Here is an 18018-nt window from a genome sequence, read left to right as displayed (position 1 = left end):
TTAATGACTAGAAAAGACAGAAAATTATACTAAAAGCTAAAATAAATTTTTTAAGTTAGAGGTCAAATAAATCATTATATCTTTAATTTTTCATATTTACTCGGAAAATAAGAGAAAAGATTATAGTATTGAATGAAACAACTAAAATAATTGTAAGGAAAAAAAAGTAAGAAAGAATATTTTAAAATTAAAAGAAAATATTAACAAAATAGTACTCAATGCTTAATCTTACAATAATAAATTAAAATGGTAATAAAATATTACTCAAGATTTGTTAATTTTGAAAATCACATGTATTCAGCAGAAGAATACCCTAATTTTAACAAAACTAAAATTTTAGAATTTGATATTAGATTAAGGAAAAAAAATAAAAGATTGCTACCTAAGTCTGATTTGCCCAATGGATCCAATCTGCTCATGGTAAAACTTCATACGGGTTCGATGTGCTTTTATCTTCAACTCGACTTAAAATATGGGTATCAAATTTTACTTAAATTTACTTATATTTATAAGTGATTAACTTAAAACCTTTTAAATTTGTCAATATTATTTTTTATTTTTAAAACAATTATTTTATTTATTAATTATAGATTTTTACCACAGCTATATAATTTTCCTTTTATTAAATTTCTAAACATACAATTTAATATTTATATTATAATATATTATATTTTCTATATGATATATAGATTACATAATATGTAAAATAAATGAAAAATAATATATTAAAACTTGAAAATAAGTGGGGTTAGGCTTGGGCTTTTAATATGGAGTCAAGCCCGATTTAAGTTTAAACGAGCTTAATTTTTTTTTCAAATTTATTTTTCGTGCTTTATATTTTTGTTCAAATCTCTCAAATTTTGGATGAGTTTTTTAACCTAGGTGAGTAGCTTGATGCTTAAATAAGTCTACCTCTATTATAATTTGGTTAATTCTAGTTACTCAAATGTGTATTTTTTAAACATGTTATGATGTCATTGTTAGACAAAACACGTTAGCGAACAAAATAATTAGATATAAATAAACACATATAAAATAAAAATAGAATAATTTATATTTGATCTATCAAATACGAAAAACAATCAACATTAAAATCGAATAAAAGTTTAAAACAGAAGGAAGAACAGGGATTTTACAAAATATTGAGGCTTGTGAAACACAATTTCCTTAAGATAGATTCGGCCGCTCCTACAGTACTTAGAGAAACGTTGGTCGAACGTCTCCCAAGATATAACAACACAAAGATCAAAACAACAGCACCTTTGCAACGATCAACGAACAAACAATGCATTTTCTATCACCGGAATGTTTGAAAAATACGAAAAGAAAAAGGAAGAATTTTGAGAGCAATAGAATTTTGGTATGAGAAAAATATCTGAGTGTGTTTAACCCTTCAGAAATCATGACCTTTTATAGGCACGGAGAATGTTGGAATTTTGGAAAATTTCCACAAAATCTACCATTAAGAATGTGTATTTCATATCATCAAATGTTTTAAAAAATAAGCTACATTAAATTATTTGACTAATTAAGATAGTGTTTAAAAAGTCATCTAATAATTGAATTTGAGTATAATTGTTTGTAGTTGGTGCCATGTTTAGGTAATTATTGTAATTTGTGGGTTCCACTGGATTGGGTGTATTTGGGGCACATCAATTACACTCTCCAATTCTTAGAAAAGATGAGAATTGAAGTAGTTGCGTAGGTAATTACACTCAAATCCAATTTTAAAAATTATTTTTATACAAATTGTAAAAATTATATTACAAGCATGAATATGTACGGTATCTGAGTTAATTATGGCTAAAAAATTCTTATTTATAAATACTTAATTATTATATTATAAAAATAATTTAAGTATTTTATAAAGTTATAACAAATAATTATATTATTTAAATCATAAAATATTTCTAAAGTTATGACCAAAAAATTATTATAAAATAATTTACATATTATACAAGTTTTCTAATATATTTATTTATAAGGTAAAATAGAGACATAACTTATTTATGTATCTATACATAAAATTAATATAATTATTCATAAAAAATGTTATATTTTTTATGAGAATATATTATAAAAAAACTTTTAAAATTATGAAAAAATATATTATTTATAAGAAGTGATTTATAAATTTTTTTATAAAGGTTATATATTATAAATTTATATTACTTTTAATTTAATTTATGTATTACAAAAGGAATATAATTTAGCATAAGTCATTTATTTAAGTTTTTATAATTAAAGTTGCAAACAATTTAAACTATAAACCCAAATATTATAATTTTTTTGCACCGTATTATGGGGTATGATACCATTTGAGAGAATAGTATTAGACACAAACACCATAAACAACTCAAGAACTTTTTAATTTAAGACATTTAAGGCTTCGAAATGTGATTGAGGAGACATGTTGTTCTAAAAAAATTTCTCATATTAACATTGTCTTAGTATAGCATAAAAAAAATAAGGTTGGATCGTCTAAATTGCATATTTCATAACTTTAATCATAAGTAGAATTGAGACTATCCTTACTTTGTAGAGTATATGGAAAACAAAAGATATTGATAATCTTAATTAATGATGCATATTTAAATTCAGATGATGATGAACTCGGTTTAAGATCAACAGATGATGATAATGAGCATATATTAAATATTAAAGAGGAATAACCCAACAAATATGGACTAGATCAATTAGATAAAATTTTATATGTTGTTTATTTTTCTTGCTATTTTATTAGTAATTTGTGTTATCAACTATTTTTTTAGACTAACATAATACATATGATGATTGAATTTTAATTTTGTTACTTATTTAGAAATTATTTTTATTATATTGAATTTTTTATAGTAATAAATATTTTTTAAAATAAATTATGTAATTGTGTGATTACAGTTTATGCAAATTACGATATAATTACATATTATCACCACACACGTCTAGAGAATTAAAATTCTTTATGATTACTAGTAATTACACTTTTATTCAATTTTATTCAATTAATTTGGAGTGCCAAACAGACCATAACTAAAAAAATTGACTTCAAAATTAAAAGGTTTAATACTTAATTTGACCCTTGTACAATACACAAAATCTTAATTTGGTACTTAAAGAATTTTTTTGGTCACTTTGGCCCTGTGCTATCATTTAGTCTATTTTGTTACCCCATTTGACATTTCTAATAAAAGAAAACTCATAAACCTGCCATGTGTTCACAAAAATTAAAAAAAATCAGAAAAATCATTAAATCATTAAAATGCAAAAATTCTAAATTTTTCATAAAAATATAATATATTATAATGTATATAAATTTACGTATCAATGTAAAAAAAGTTTGAAACAAAATAATACATAAGAAAAAGGGTAACTACATCTAATGTCACACAATTATTAGTAAGTTCACACTTGTTAATAAATTTACACTTTGGTCACTCAATTTCAAAAAAATTATATTTGAATTCTAAAGTTATAAGTTGGCTACTGACTCGTTAACTTGGTAATGAATGTCAAATATGACCACTAATTCATTATTCATCATAGGATAATTACTCCCAAGGCCACTCAACTATTAATAAGCTTACATTTTGATCATTTAATTCTTTTAAAAAAAATTACAAGTTGGTCGTTAAGCAATTTGAAAGTTTTAGGGACCTCATTCACAATTGTGTTCCAATAATTTCACCACCGCTCGACCTCCTATGTTGACAAAGGAACACACCGAACCAGAGCTTTCTTCCTTCTCTTTCAACTTTCTAGTTTAGTTTTCTTTGAAATGGCCAAATTCAACTGGTTTAAACCCAAAGTTCTAATGTAGAAGCTTTTCGATCTTCATCCACCATCATCGGATGATCGCTTGACTCTAATATGTTCTTTTTCTTTGCTAGACTTCCTCCTTTTGGATTGATCCTCCTCACTTGGAACTTTTCGACTAACTCTTGACCGAATCTGGTATATTTGAGTCTCCCTTTTCTTTTGATATTTTGATTCTATTTTCTTTGCTTTTATTTTATCTCTTTCCTTCAGTAGACCCTGTTTGAGGCTCACTAAAACATGAAACTTTCTTCTCTTTTTATTTGTATTCTGTTTGTTTTGATTGTGGTTGTGGTGATATTTGATTGCTGGTTTGGGGTAAGGGTGTCTAAAATTGATTATGAAATTTCTTAGTTATGGTTTTGACCAAAGAGAAAATAGTGACAGGATTAAGAATGAAGTATTGTTGAGTTGGTTAGATTAGAGGTGAGGCATACCGTTTAGTTTATCAGGTTACGGAGTAATGATGCAAAGATTAGTGACATTGTAAACTTCTAAACTTACTAGTAGTTTAGTAACCAAAATGTAACATTATTAAGTTAAGTGACTACATTGTAAACTTACTAATAATTTAGTGATTAAATTATAAATTTACCCATCCGACATCAGATGTCCATTATCAAGTTAGCGGCCAATACTAACTTGTAATTTTTTTATTAATTCTGTGGCTAACTTATAAATTTTTATAATTAAGTGATTAAAGTTTAAACTTTCACTAAAAACGTTTGCTCGTTTCTCGCTTCCCCGTACAACGTCAAAGAAACGGAAATCAGTTTCTGGGAGAGTCGGAGTCCAAAGCTTAACAACGGAGAGTCCTTTGAGGTCAGCCCATTTTTCTACTTCAAAAATTTAATCTTTCAATCATTATTTTAAAAAAAATTAATAGTAGATTCTTTACTTTCAACGATATATGCTGTGTAAAGCTAGGGTTTTGGTTGTTCTGGTTTTGGAAAGCTTTTTTTTTTATGAATGCTAAGTTGTTGTTTGCTTGGTCAGAAAGCTGAGGTGGAAGTTTGGTGATGGGTGATTGATTTTTTGCTGCAGTAATTGATGGGATTTTTTTCATTTTATATCTGTTCCTAGATTCTGGGCATAAAAACAATATTTTTTCCTTTTTTTCTTGAACAAAACATAATCTTAGGGTTTTCTCTACATTGTATTCATTGATTGAGAATTACTAGCTACATTTTTGTTTTTCATTGCTCATGGTGCTAAGTGGTGATATCTGATGATTTACTGCTAGTAGTGCTTAAATTGATGGAGTGTTTAACCATAGTTTATGAGTGTTTATTTACAACAAACCTAATGAATCTTTGTGCTTAAGTTGACTGGGTTCTTCTCTTATGATGTAGGAATTGAAGCTAATACTGAATGGAGGGTATTGGAGGTGATAGGGCACCAGTGGCCTCACCTTTGCCTCAATGGGGGCATGATACTTGGAGGATGTATCAGTATTATCTAGATAAGACTACTCCTCATACAACTTATAGATGGATTGGAACCCTTGTTATAGCAGCTATATATTGTTTACGAGTCTATTCTGTTCAAGGTTTTTACATAGTCTCATATGGCCTTGGGATCTACCTTTTGAATTTGCTTATCGGGTTTTTGTCTCCTCTGGTTGATCCAGAACTTGAAATTTCTGATTGGCCTCTACTGCCAACAAAAGGCTCAGATGAATTCAAACCGTTTATTCGTAGGCTACCTGAGTTTAAGTTCTGGTAATTGAAGCTTTATATATTGCTTCTCGTCTGTAATGATGCTTTTCAGGCATTTTATTGATGGCATTGTTCTGTTATGTTTTCTATGCTGAAATCTGTGATATGTTTATAAGGGACACACCTTACCTATTTAGGCCAAGTTGAAGGCATTGCCTGATTGTTCATTTTGATGGAAACATACCCTTTGTCATTTACCAAAATGGAGAAGATGTGGAAACATGTGATACCTGACTTGATATTGCAGTCTTTTATACCTATTCAATGCCTGACTTAAAGATGTGGAAAATGCGTAAAAGCGTTAGCTCTTATCTGTCAAATCCAGTAGTCATTACCTTCTCATGCATTTTACTGCCTATTTAGAATGTAGAATTTTTTACTTCTTTTTCCAAGGAAGTACAGTTTAGAAATGTATTTTCCGTTCATAGCATAGAAATGCCGGTCATTATTTATTGTAGTCAGTCATATTTCTTCATCCATTTGGGAAGTTGTTTTCTTGCTTGAGGTCTATGTGAATTTGTGCTTAATGAATGGGCATTTTGAGTATGTGTGTAATACCTCTGTTTTATAATTTTTGCAGGTACTCCATGACAAAGGCTTTCTGCATAGCATTTGTTATGACTTTCTTTTCCTTATTTGATGTTCCTGTCTTTTGGCCTATACTACTTTGTTACTGGATTGTTCTTTTTGTCCTCACGATGAGGCGTCAGATTGCACATATGATCAAGTACGAGTACATCCCCTTGAACATCGGAAAGCAGGTGAGCTTCCAACGCATAAATTAGCTCCCACATTTATAATTTTAACAATATCAGTGTGCACGTTTTTCTTCTACTTTAATCACTAGAGGCAACCTGGAAGTTCAGTCTCTGACATCCATCTGCTTGAAAGATAATTATCTCCTTCCATATTTGACAGAAGTACACTGGTAAGAAAGCTTCTACGAGTGGCAGCAGCTTGTGTGTGGATTGAAGCTTCCTATAATGGACTTTGGTGGGAAGAAAAGGAAAAATGGACTTTGGTGAAAAGAAAAGGAAAAACAGCATCGTTACGCAGTTATTACAAACATGAGTTAAGTTGTCCCCTATGAAGTGCTGACATCCCAGAACAGGAACATTATTGTTTCTATACACATGGTGATGAAGATTTGGTCAAACAGATTTTTGAGATTATTGGCAAGTAATTTGTACAACACGTTAATCGTTTCACTTGTGTGATCTATATTTGTAGAAGCTAATGGGGTGCAACTGCCAAACTGCAATTCATACTGACTTCCATTTCACATTTATGTGCTATTTGTATCAAGGAAGTTTACCGCCAGGCTTATTGTTTTTGTTCCTGTTATTGGTACGTGTATGTACCTATTTTTGTGTGTTCTGATACAGTTTATTAGTAGTATATACACATGCAAAAATGTTTTTCTTGTATATATGTAGTTTGATTTTTATTTTTTATATTTTATGTCCATTTTATGGTTCATATCTTTGGATTCATGTTATCTCCTTTAATAATGTTGTTTCCAACTTGCTTCCTCTCTTAAGAGTACAATGTCTTGGGAGTCGCCGTTAATTTCTCATGAGTTCATTTTATCCCCACACTTCAACAAATCATATGCATGTATAATGGGATTTGTTACGTAGTTTTTGTTTATAATTATTAATTATTAATTTTAAATTGTATTATAAAAAATTGTTAAAAAATAATAAAAAATGATTTAAAATATAAAAAGAATGCATTTCGTATCGGTAAACATACAAAGATGAAGATTTTATTACGTACAATTCCAAGAATCTCGTATAATTTTATTATTTGCCTTCCTCCTCATTGCAGGAAAGAGTCGAGAAGAAAAAAAAAAAAAACAAAACAGTAAGACCGAAAAGAGTTAGCCATGCCCTTTGTACTTTGGCCTCAAAAAGAAATCAATTAACAAGGAGGAAGGTCCTTTGGAGGAGGCAAAATGGACTGATCGGGTCCCTTTCCATTCTCTACCACAAATGCAGTCTTCAAACCCCACCCTGTATGCAGCTCCAAATGGCAGTGCATGAACCAAACTCCTGAAGAATAGAAAACGAATGATTTAGAACTACTCCTTTCCAATATTTGAGTGTCACCAATGTTAGATGTTTAGTTTGTGGTGAACCTTATCTGGATTATCAGCCCAGAACCTTATGGCGGTCCAACCGCCTGTCGGTTCTCCAACCGTATTCCTTTCTGGAGGATCAACCAAGTTAAACTTAGCAGGATCTTTTGCGGGATCGAAGTTCCCGATTCCAGTCCCAACAACGAAGAAATTGTAACCATGAAGGTGGAATGGATGGGATTCAACAATTTGAAGATTGGTATCCTGCAGTACTAACTCTGCTGTTGAGTTGAATGCAATCTTGCTTAGCCTGGTACCCGAAGTGGTACCAAGATTTGCAGTCAATGGTGCACCGGTGTAGTTGAACGGTTGAGGAGGGCGGTCGGGGAAATCCGCTGTATATACTCCCCTGATGTTGAAATAATGAGCTTGCAGAAGCCCAATATGTGGCATAACAAAGGTAATGTTGTTCAAGGATGCACTGAGTCGTGTTCCGTTCAAGCAGGTTGGACATGGGTTAATTCCTAATCCGATAGTGTAGAAAAGACGCCTGTCAACTTTAAGAGGCACATTTGCAGGGTATAATGGAGAGTTCAGGCTCCTAAGTTTGGCATTGTAGCTCAATGCAAAGGCAGTGTCATTGGGTAATGGCAGCTTAGGAAGGATTGGGAGGATGGTGTTGGGAATGCCTTTGTATTGAAGTATAGCCGTTGCGGTTTTATTGTCTACCGTCAATGGTGCATCCATAAAAGGCCTAGCAGCCATGAAATATCTACCAGGTGCTTGGTTAGCTTGAACAAGGACATTTGTGGTCTGCCCTGGTGCAATTAAAATTGCTTGTGTGGTAAATGGTTTGGTATAAACTGCATCTATTTCGACCACTGTCATATTATGGCCTGCGACTGCAAAGAAAAGTTCGTCGTTGAGTGCAGCATTGATGATTCTCAAGAGATATGTCTTTCCTTGTTCAACCTCCATTGCAAATGTATCTGCACTAGAAAAAGGAAAATTAAATTAAAAAAGAATGCAGGGCCTGCCCTGAATCCCCTATTTACTCGCTAAGCTTACGTTTCTCGGAACATGGGAACAATGGTCCTGGCTTTCCATTAATGGTGTGAGCATCGGATGTATTTGGTGGCAACCCCAACTTGTTCCCTTGTTTCACTACTTCTTCGACATCGTTATTCCACCATTCACCTGCGTTTCGATTAACAAGAATTACATGAATTGTGCAACTAAAATGGAGCTCAGCTCACCGTTATGGATCAAATCATCCCACCTAAAACTATGTTAGTTTCTCTGTCAGGCTGAGGAAAAGGGAAAGGGGTCCCTTGCTTTGGCATGACCACAATTGCACCATAAACAGTGGCTCTTAGCCAAAAGATATGTGCATGCCACCAAAGTGTCCCTCTTTGACCTGTTACATTAAAGTCATACGTGTAACTATGCCCGTTCTGTATAGGGCATTGTGTTATATAAGCTGGTCCATCTGCATTAGTAGACAACGATTTTGGAAAAAGAAATATGACAAAATGATGCATTGCTTACCAATGAATTGACATGTTATATTGTGCATAGTTTGTGACATTAATGACAACTCTATCGCCGTCTCTAGCGTATATGGTTGGCCCTGGAAACATCCCATTCACTGTAACGATAGGTTTAGCATGGCATAACCTGCTAACGTTTCTCACTTGAACCTGAGACAACATTTCAATGATCATATTCTAAAAGAAAGAAATGCAGCTAAAAAGTGAATATATACAAACAACATTGCCACTGATTTAACTAAATATGCCTACATCGAACTGGTATCTTTTCACTGCTGCATCTGCAGGAAGCGAAACCAAGGCAACCAGATAAAGCAAGAACCGCAATATTGGCCCTGAGCTCAAAATTTTGCCCATTGCCATTTTCCGAGCTTTAATTCTTAAACTTGTGGTGAGTTATGGTTTAATGGGGGGGTTTTATAGAGCCTGGAAATTAAAGGTTAAGCTATATATGCTGTCATCAGTTTGTTAAGGTGGTACATGAAGGCTTGTAAGCAAAATATGAGAGGGACTTGAATGGAAGATGGTAAGACTAAAACCAGATGTATTTGAATAAATTAGTTTGAAAATATAAACATGAGAGCTACTTAAAACCAAACATTCTACTCCTGCATGCCTTCAGCTGGTCAGCTTTTTTGTTAAGGAAAAGTGTCAAAGATTTGCTTCACGTTCCAGCCGCTGTGGGTTGTTCAATATACATGTATATTTTTTAAAGTAGATTACACAACACCCATATCTCACCTGAAAAATATGGTGGAGGAACAAGCTTCTTATTTACTTGTTTCCATTGAATAAACATATATTGTAAACGAATGTATCGTAGCCTATAATCGTTATCTTCTGTTCAATTTAAGCAACTCCAGCGAAACCTTGGGCTTTGGCTTAAATTGGTATTTATGAGAAACAACAGTGAATTTAAGTTAATTTAGTCTTTTTTTTTTCCTTACTACAAATTGCACCATCGAAATACAATATCAATGGTTATTCCCCTTCTAAATGTCATATTTGTTTAGCAATTGAATATGCAATGAGAATGTGAGATGAAACTTAGACTCTTAAAGTGTTTGTTTAACAATATTTCTCAAAAGTACTTTTATTGTTAAAAATATTTATAGCAATAAACAATTCTTGTTAGTGTCTTAAGGCTGCGAAGTTTATTATTATTATTATTATTATTATTAAGATTAAATCTTAGGGAAATTTGACTAAGTTCTAAGCAGATTTCTTAACTTGTTAGTAGTAGTAAGAAGCTAGGAGTTGTTAGCTTGTTAGAAGAAGTAGGAAATTAAATTTTGGTTGGGGTTGTTAGTTGAGACATGTAGATAAGGGTTTCTTAGTTAATGAATTCAACCATCTTTTTCATTCTTATTTCTTTTATACTTCTATTAGTTCTTTGCTACACCAATAGTGGTATTAGAGCTTTTTTCTCTGAGGGGCCTATTAGAAAAGTTCTATGAGAGTTTTAAGAGAAAAACTGAGAGATACACATATAAGGTATTTTGCTTTCAAATAGTTTTATGAGCTTAAAAAGACATAAGAATGGGTGTATGGGGTAAACTTGCTAGCTTAGATTAAATCGTCTCTACCTTTTAATTAATTGTTACATTTTATTTTTTATTTAATTAACTTGAAGTTTCTATCAAAATAAAAATGATATTTGATGACTTTATTAAGACATGGATGTAATGTGATTAAAGAATCCGTTTCCAAAGCTAAATGCAAACGAAAGTGTGGATCTAGAAATCAGTGGTGATTCATTCATTAACGATCCTCAACAGGAACATAATTTAGCTAACACGGGTTTCTATTACGTCAGATCCAACAACAAGACCATCTTATTGTTCGATACAAGGTATTCCTTCAAAGATAAATCAACAGGAAAAAAAGAACAAGATGTGTTGTAAGACCTAATGCAAGGTGGACTCTTTGGCCAACTAAATTTCAAAGTCAAGTTTTTCGAGACAAGGCATTTTAGTGGCTTTTGTCAAGATAGCTAGGATGTCACCATAGTAACCGCCAAGTTCAGAGACTTATCCATAGTCCTCTGTGATTGGAAGAAGACAAAGCAGTAGCTTGTGGAACATCCGAATGCTGACAGTAAGATTATTGGGGAGTTGAAGTGGTCACCTCACACTGCTTGTTGGAATTCATGGAAATAAATATTATAACAATGACAATTATATTAATTATATTAATATTGTTTGATCTTAAAAATATTTAATACTAAAATAATACAAAAATTATAATGATTTGGATATTAATATTAAATTTGTCAATTTTGATTTTTATAATATCATATTTTTTCTAATATTTAATATTAAAATAAAAAAATAAGTAGGAATCTTTCCCAAACAAAGGAGTTGGCATAAGATAGGTTAAACTAGATCATCTGAAGACATTCATAAATAAAAACATAAAAGATGAAACAACAAAATAAGCTTAAAACCAACAAAAAGTTGCTATCCATGCAATATTATCCCAAACATAAGCCCCAATGATTAAACTTGTCTAATAACCACAAAACTTAAAATATTTCTGAACATAAAAAATCTACTTGTCTTCCGACTTGGAATATTCTTTCACCAACTTAGTTTACGCAACAACCAATTGCCTCTGTTGAGCAAAAGCCTCCAAAAGCGCAAGTTGCAACATCCTCCGTTCAGCCTCTAAAGCCGCCTTGTCTTCATCATCAGCCATAGCCAACTGTTGCTTTAGAACTTCCATTTCTATGTCAGAGGCACTAAAACTCTGATCAAGCAAACTACCAGAACTCTTAGACTCCATCATATCAAACTCTATTGGCTCTATATCGTTAGTGTCTCAAGGGCTGCAAAGTTTTTTTTCTTAATAAGACTAAGTCCTAAGGATATTTGACTAAGTCCTAAGGAGATTTGTTAGCTTGTTAGTAGGAGTAAGAAACTAGGAGTTGTTAGCTTGTTAGTAGGAGTAGAAAATTAAAATTTGATTAAGGTTGTTACTTGAAACATGTATATAAGGGCTTTTTAATTAATTAATTCAATCATCCCTTTCATTCTTATTTTTTCTATGCTTCTGTTAGTTCTCTACTAAACCAATAGTGGTATCAGAGCTCTTTTTATTGAGGGTTCTGTTAGAAAATTTTTATGAGAGTTCTGAGAGAAAAATCGAGAGATACACTTGTGAAGTATTGAGGAAAATATAATCGGGGTCAAGAAACCTTTTTTTAATGGAGGGAACTATCAAGCATGAATTGTTAGAATGCAGGCATAAATGGAAGGTTGTGCTTATTAGAAAGCTGTCGAGAAAGACTTTGAGGTGATTCCACTTCCTAATAATCCAACTATGAACCAGACCAAACTGCATAAGGAGAGAACCACCAAGAAGGCTAAGGTAAAGGTTGGTCTTTATGCTTTGGTTTCACCAGCATATTCAATAAAATTATGGCTTTTGGACGACCAAAGAAGATATGAGACTGCATCAAGGTTGAATATTAAGGAGATGGGAGGATCAAGAACATGAAGGTGTTGAACTTGATTAGAGAATTCGAGAGGCTACAAATGAAGGAGTCTGAGTCAATCAAAGAATACTCTGACATGATGATAGATATTGCTAACAAGGCAAGGTTTCTCGGGACTGATCTCTCTAATTGTGGACTAGTGCAGAAAATATTAGTTTCTTTGCCTGAGAAATATGAATCAACAATTGCTTCTTTAGAGAACACCAAAGACTTGATTTAACTGATAGTAGTAGAGTCGATTAGTGCATTACAAGCATAGGAACAAAGGAGGTTAATTAGGCAGGAAAGAATCATAGAAGGAGCATTAAAGGCTAAGGTTCAGTAGGGTGAATGAGGAGAGGATCGGAAGTGGAATGAGAAGAAGAGTGATGGAAATAGTGGTTTAGAAATTATTGTAAAAGGTAATGGTACTGAATATTCTAACAAGTATTCTTCATGTAAATATTGTGGAAAATAAAATCATTCTCATTTTAGGTGTTTGAAAAGACTAGATGTGAAATGCAGAATGTGCAACTTGATGGGGCACATTGAAAGGTTCTTCAAGGAACCAAGAAATCAGCTGCAAGATGGAGCACATGTTGCAATTAAAGAAGAAGAGGACTAACTTTTTGTTGTCTCTTACTTCTCATCAAGCACTCTATGTGACAATTGGTTAGTTGATAGTGGTTGCACCAATCACATGACCTGTGATGAGAAGTTGTTTAAAGACCTTGACAGGTCATTGAAGTCGAGAGTAAGAATAGGAAATGGAGAGTACCTAGAAGTGAAAGGAAAATGCACAACAACAATAGGGAGCTGTGTTGGAACTAAGTTAATTTTAGATGTTCGGTTTGTACCTGGGATTGATCAAAACTTGCTGAGTGTGGGGCAGTTAGTACAGAAAGGATTCAAGGTGATGTTTGAAGAGGGAAGGTGTCTGATCATTGACTCTAGTGGCAATGAATTGTTTAGGATCAAGATGCAGAAGAAGAGTTTCTCATTGAATCCATTTGAGGAGCAAGTGGCATCCAAGTGTCAGGAAGGAATGACATCAGATCAAATGGACCTTCTTGTTGAGCAAGTTAAAGTGCTTACTGGAGATATTGCATTTTACTCCAGTACCTTGAAATACCTGTTGGACCAATTTGCAAATGATCTTAAAAGCTCAAAATCTCAACTTTAAAATTTAAAAAGAGAGATTCAAGAAAAAAAGAATCGACTGAGGGCTTTAGGGAAACACATAATTGAGAGCAGGGAAGCTTCAATTTCTAATGCATTATTTGTCGAAATGCAACAGACAATTATGAAATTGATGACACAATATAATGAAACGAGTTTTGAGCTTGAGAGAAAATTAGTAGATAATCGTATTCTAAAAGAACAATTGCAAAACAAGTGTTTTGAGAATGAGGATTTGTATGTAAAGGTAACTCTCTTGGAGCAACAGTTGGCATCTCTCTCTGATGATAAACTATCATCTTCTACACATGAAATATCTGAAGAAACTTCATATGTGAAAAAATTGACATCTTTACCTGCTGTTGAGTTTAAGAATTAAGTTGGTGAGATGATTATTGGCTACAAAAAAGATTTGTTAATCAAACCATAAACAATGTTAATTGCAAGTATAGTGACGACACAAGAACTTGGAGGAAGGGGTGACACTTTGGCCACTCTCGTAACTTTTTTGGAGCAAGTGGTGATGATTTTGAATTGTGAAATTTTGATTTAAATAATCTAAAGATGGAATTGCAAGCTAGAAAACAATTGGAGGCAACTCTTGAAGTTGCAATAGCTGAGAAGGAATTCATAGAAGACGAATACTGAAGAAATTGGCTTATTGTAGATTAGAGGATCAGATGACAAATATTTTTACTAAAGTTTTTCATGTTAATCGATTTGAGTTTCTTAGGAATAAACTTAGTGTCTGCAGCACTTGAGTCAGGAGGAGAGTATTAATGCCTCAAGGACTGCAAAGTTTTTTTATTTATTAATAAAATTAAGTTCTAGGGAGATTTAACTAAGTCTTAGGAAAATTTATTAGCTTGTTAGTACAAGTAGAAAAATAAAATTTGGTCGAGATTGTTACTTGAGACATATATACAAGGATTGCTTAGTTAATGAATTCAACCATCTCTTTTATTCTTATTTTTTCTATACTTCCATTAGTTCTCTGCTAAGCCAACACTAAATAAGATGCTAATAAGTAAATGGTGCACCAAAGTAAAGTCATCAACCAACCATTGCTTATATTTTATTTATAAGTTTTCTTTATAACCAAAATAAAACTAAAATAATCAAAAGTAGATTTAAAAAAACTACAGATAACAAAAACTGTAGCAACAAATTCTATCACCAGTCAACACCTCCAGCTTCTATCTCTACTCCCCTTGTTTGTTCAAAACAAATGTCAATTTTCACTACATGGGCTGGGATAGCAAATCATTGCGCAAAGTTATCTTATTGCGTAAATCATTGTTCATATTTTGGAATTCATGATTATTTCCTCTAATAATCTTGTTTCCAGCATGGCTTTTTATTAAGAGTACAATCTATCTTAATATGCTTTCAATATTTATTGGTTTAATATTTATTCTATTAATAATATATATACAAGCAAAAATATTTTAATTACATAAATGTATGCATACATTTACATACAAGTATAAAATTTAAAATGATTAATTAAGTTTAATAATTATTAATTTTAATTTTAATTTTAAATTTAATTGTAAAAATGTTAAGATAAAAAAATTAAAAATTGATTTAAAATATAAAAAGAATTGATTTCGTATCTGTAAGATACAAAGATGAAGATTTTATTACGTACAATTCCAAGAATCTCATATAATTATATTATATACCTTCCTCCTCATTGCAGGAAAGAGTCGATAAGAAAAAAAAAAAAACGAAAACAGTAAGACTGAAAAGAGTTAGCCATGCTACTTTGGCCTCAAAAAGGAATCAATTAACAAGGAGGAAGGTCCTTTGGAGGAGGCAAAATGGACTGATCGGGTCCCTTTCCATTCTCTACCACAAAAGCAGTCTTCAAACCCCACCCTGTATGCAGCTCCAAATGACAATGCATGAACCAAACTCCTGAAGAATGGAAAACGAATGATTTAGAACTACTACTTTCCAATATTTGAGTGTCACCAATGTTACATGTTTAGTTTGTGGTGAACCTTACCTGGATTATCAGCCCGGAACCTTATGGCGGTCCAACCGCCTGTCGGTACTCCAACCGTATTCCTTTCTGGAGGATCAACCAAGTTAAACTTAGCAGGATCTTTTGCGGGATCGAAGTTCCCGATTCCGGTCCCAACAACGAAGAAATTGTAACCATGAAGGTGGAATGGATGGGATTCAACAGTTAGAAGATTGGTATCCTGCAGTACTAACTCTACTGTTGAGTTGAATGCAATCTTGCTCAGCCTGGTACCCAAAGTGGTACCAAGATTTGCAGTCAATGGTGCGCCGGTGTAGTTGAACGGTTGAGGAGGGCGGTCGGGGAAATCCGCTGTATATACTCCCTTGATGTTGAAATAATGAGCTTGCAGAAGCCCAATATGTGGCATAACAAAGGTAATGTTGTTCAAGGATGCACTGAGTCGTGTTCCGTTCAAGCAGGTTGGACATGGGTTAATTCCTAACCCGATAGTGTAGAAAAGACGCCTGTCAACTTTAAGAGGCACATTTGCAGGGTATAATGGAGAGTTCAGGCTCCTAAGTTTGGCATTGTAGCTCAATGCAAAGGCAGTGTCATTGGGTAATGGCAGCTTAGGAAGGATTGGGAGGACGGTGTTGGGAATGCCTTTGTATTGAAGTATAGCCGTTGCGGTTTTATTGTCTACCGTCAATGGTGCATCCATAAAAGGCCTAGCAGCCATGAAATATCTACCAGGTGCTTGGTTAGCTTGAACAAGGACATTTGTGGTCTGCCCTGGTGCAATTAAGATTGCTTGTGTGGTAAATGGTTTGGTATAAACTGCATCTATTTCGACCACTGTCATATTATGGCCTGCGACTGCAAAGAAAAGTTCGTCGTTGAGTGCAGCATTGATGATTCTCAAGAGATATGTCTTTCCTTGTTCAACCTCCATTGCAAATGTATCTGCACCAGAAAAAGGAAAGTAAAATGAGAAAGAATGCAGGACCTGCCCTGAATCCCCTATTTACTCGCTAAGCTTACGTTTCTCGGAACATGGGAACAATGGCCCTGGCTTTCCATTAATGGTGTGAGCATCGGATGTATTTGGTGGCAACCCCAACTTGTTCCCTTGTTTCACAACTTCTTCGACATCGTTATTCCACCATTCACCTGCGTTTCGATTAACAAGAATTACATGAATTGTGTAACTAAAATGAAGCTCAACTCACCATTATGGATCAAATCATCCCACCTAAAACTATGTCAGTTTCTCTGTAAGGCTGAGGAAAAGGGAAAGGGGTCCCTTGCTTTGGCATGATCACAATTGCACCATAAACAGTGGCTCTTAGCCAAAAGATATGTGCATGCCACCAAAGTGTCCCTCTTTGACCTGTTACATTAAAGTCATACGTGTAACTATGCCCGTTTTGTATAGGGCATTGTGTTATATAAGCTGGTCCATCTGCCCATCCATTGCGAAACTGTTTAAGCCCATGCCTGTCAATGCCACGAAACAAAACCCAGCATTAGTAGACAACGATTTTGGAAAAAGAAATATGATAAAATGATGCATTGCGTACCAATGAATTGACATGTTATATTGTGCATAGTTTGTGACATTAATGACAACTCTATCGCCGTCTCTAGCGTATATGGTTGGCCCTGGAAACATCCCATTCACTGTAACGATAGGTTTAGCATGGCATAACCTGCTAACGTTTTTCACTTGAACCTGAAACAACATTTCAATGATCATATTCTAAAAGAAAGAAATGCAGCTAAAAAGTGAATATATACAAACAACATTGCCACTGATTTAACTAAATATGCCTACATCGAACTGGTATCTTTTCACTGCTGCATCTGCAGGAAGCGAAACCAAGGCAACCAGATAAAGCAAGAAAAGCAATATTGGCCCTGAGCTCAAAATTTTGCCCACTGCCATTTTCCGAGCTTTAATTCTTAAACTTGTGGTGAGTTATGGTTTAATGGGGGGTTTTTATAGAGCCTGGAAATTAAAGGTTAAGCTATATATGCTGTCATCAGTTTGTTAAAGGTGGTACATGAAGGCTTGTAAGCAAAATATGAGAGGGACTTGAATGGAAGATGGTAAGACTAAAACCAGATGTATTTGAATAAATTAGTTTGAAAATATAAACATGAGAGCTACTTAAAACCAAACATTCTTCGCCTGCATGCCTTCAGCTGGTCAGCTTTTTCGTTAAGGAAAA

General features: G+C 33.3%; 2 protein-coding genes and 1 pseudogene across 3 annotated transcripts; 1 reads left to right on the top strand and 2 right to left on the bottom strand.

The window, feature by feature from the left end:
- Nucleotides 1-4489: 4489 nt before the first annotated feature.
- Nucleotides 4490-6985, top strand: LOC108461178 (protein RER1B-like). 2 transcript variants are annotated; one of them, XM_053023683.1, is made up of 5 exons: nucleotides 4490-4635; nucleotides 5166-5362; nucleotides 5444-5534; nucleotides 6112-6292; nucleotides 6450-6985. In XM_053023683.1, the coding sequence occupies exons 2-5, from the start codon at nucleotides 5185-5187 to the stop codon at nucleotides 6501-6503; spliced, it is 504 nt and encodes a 167-aa protein (XP_052879643.1). In that variant the 5' UTR covers nucleotides 4490-4635; nucleotides 5166-5184; the 3' UTR covers nucleotides 6504-6985. The 2 variants fall into 2 exon arrangements, with proteins under 2 accessions (XP_052879643.1, XP_017616401.1); XM_017760912.2 differs by having other exon boundaries at nucleotides 5166-5534.
- Nucleotides 6986-7277: 292 nt separating this feature from the next.
- On the bottom strand, nucleotides 7278-9546 carry LOC108461179 (laccase-11-like; annotated as a pseudogene).
- A 5844-nt stretch (nucleotides 9547-15390) lies between these two features.
- LOC108462895 (laccase-11-like) lies at nucleotides 15391-17784 on the bottom strand. Its single transcript, XM_017762807.2, has 6 exons — nucleotides 17622-17784; nucleotides 17368-17519; nucleotides 17040-17284; nucleotides 16829-16957; nucleotides 15827-16750; nucleotides 15391-15735 (listed from the first exon to the last, which is right to left on the bottom strand). The coding sequence occupies exons 1-6, from the start codon at nucleotides 17730-17732 to the stop codon at nucleotides 15605-15607; spliced, it is 1692 nt and encodes a 563-aa protein (XP_017618296.1). The 5' UTR covers nucleotides 17733-17784; the 3' UTR covers nucleotides 15391-15604.
- Nucleotides 17785-18018: the final 234 nt, after the last annotated feature.

Source organism: Gossypium arboreum, chromosome 13 (genome assembly GCF_025698485.1).
Source record: "Gossypium arboreum isolate Shixiya-1 chromosome 13, ASM2569848v2, whole genome shotgun sequence".
In the NCBI taxonomy this organism is placed as follows: domain Eukaryota; kingdom Viridiplantae; phylum Streptophyta; class Magnoliopsida; order Malvales; family Malvaceae; genus Gossypium; species Gossypium arboreum.
This window is presented reverse-complemented; position numbering and strand designations above follow the sequence as displayed.

Coding starts and splice junctions, on each gene's coding strand:
- LOC108462895 (XM_017762807.2), bottom strand. CDS start 17,732: ATGGCAGTGGGCAAAATTTTGAGCTCAGGGCCAATATTGCTTTTCTTG. Junction 17,285..17,367: donor TATAACATGTCAATTCATTG/GTACGCAATGCA, acceptor TGGCATTGACAG/GCATGGGCTTAAACAGTTTC. Junction 16,958..17,039: donor AGAAACTGACATAGTTTTAG/GTGGGATGATTT, acceptor ATCGAAACGCAG/GTGAATGGTGGAATAACGAT.
- LOC108461178 (XM_017760912.2), top strand. CDS start 5,185: ATGGAGGGTATTGGAGGTGATAGGGCACCAGTGGCCTCACCTTTGCCT. Junction 5,535..6,111: donor CTACCTGAGTTTAAGTTCTG/GTAATTGAAGCT, acceptor TAATTTTTGCAG/GTACTCCATGACAAAGGCTT. Junction 6,293..6,449: donor CCTTGAACATCGGAAAGCAG/GTGAGCTTCCAA, acceptor CATATTTGACAG/AAGTACACTGGTAAGAAAGC.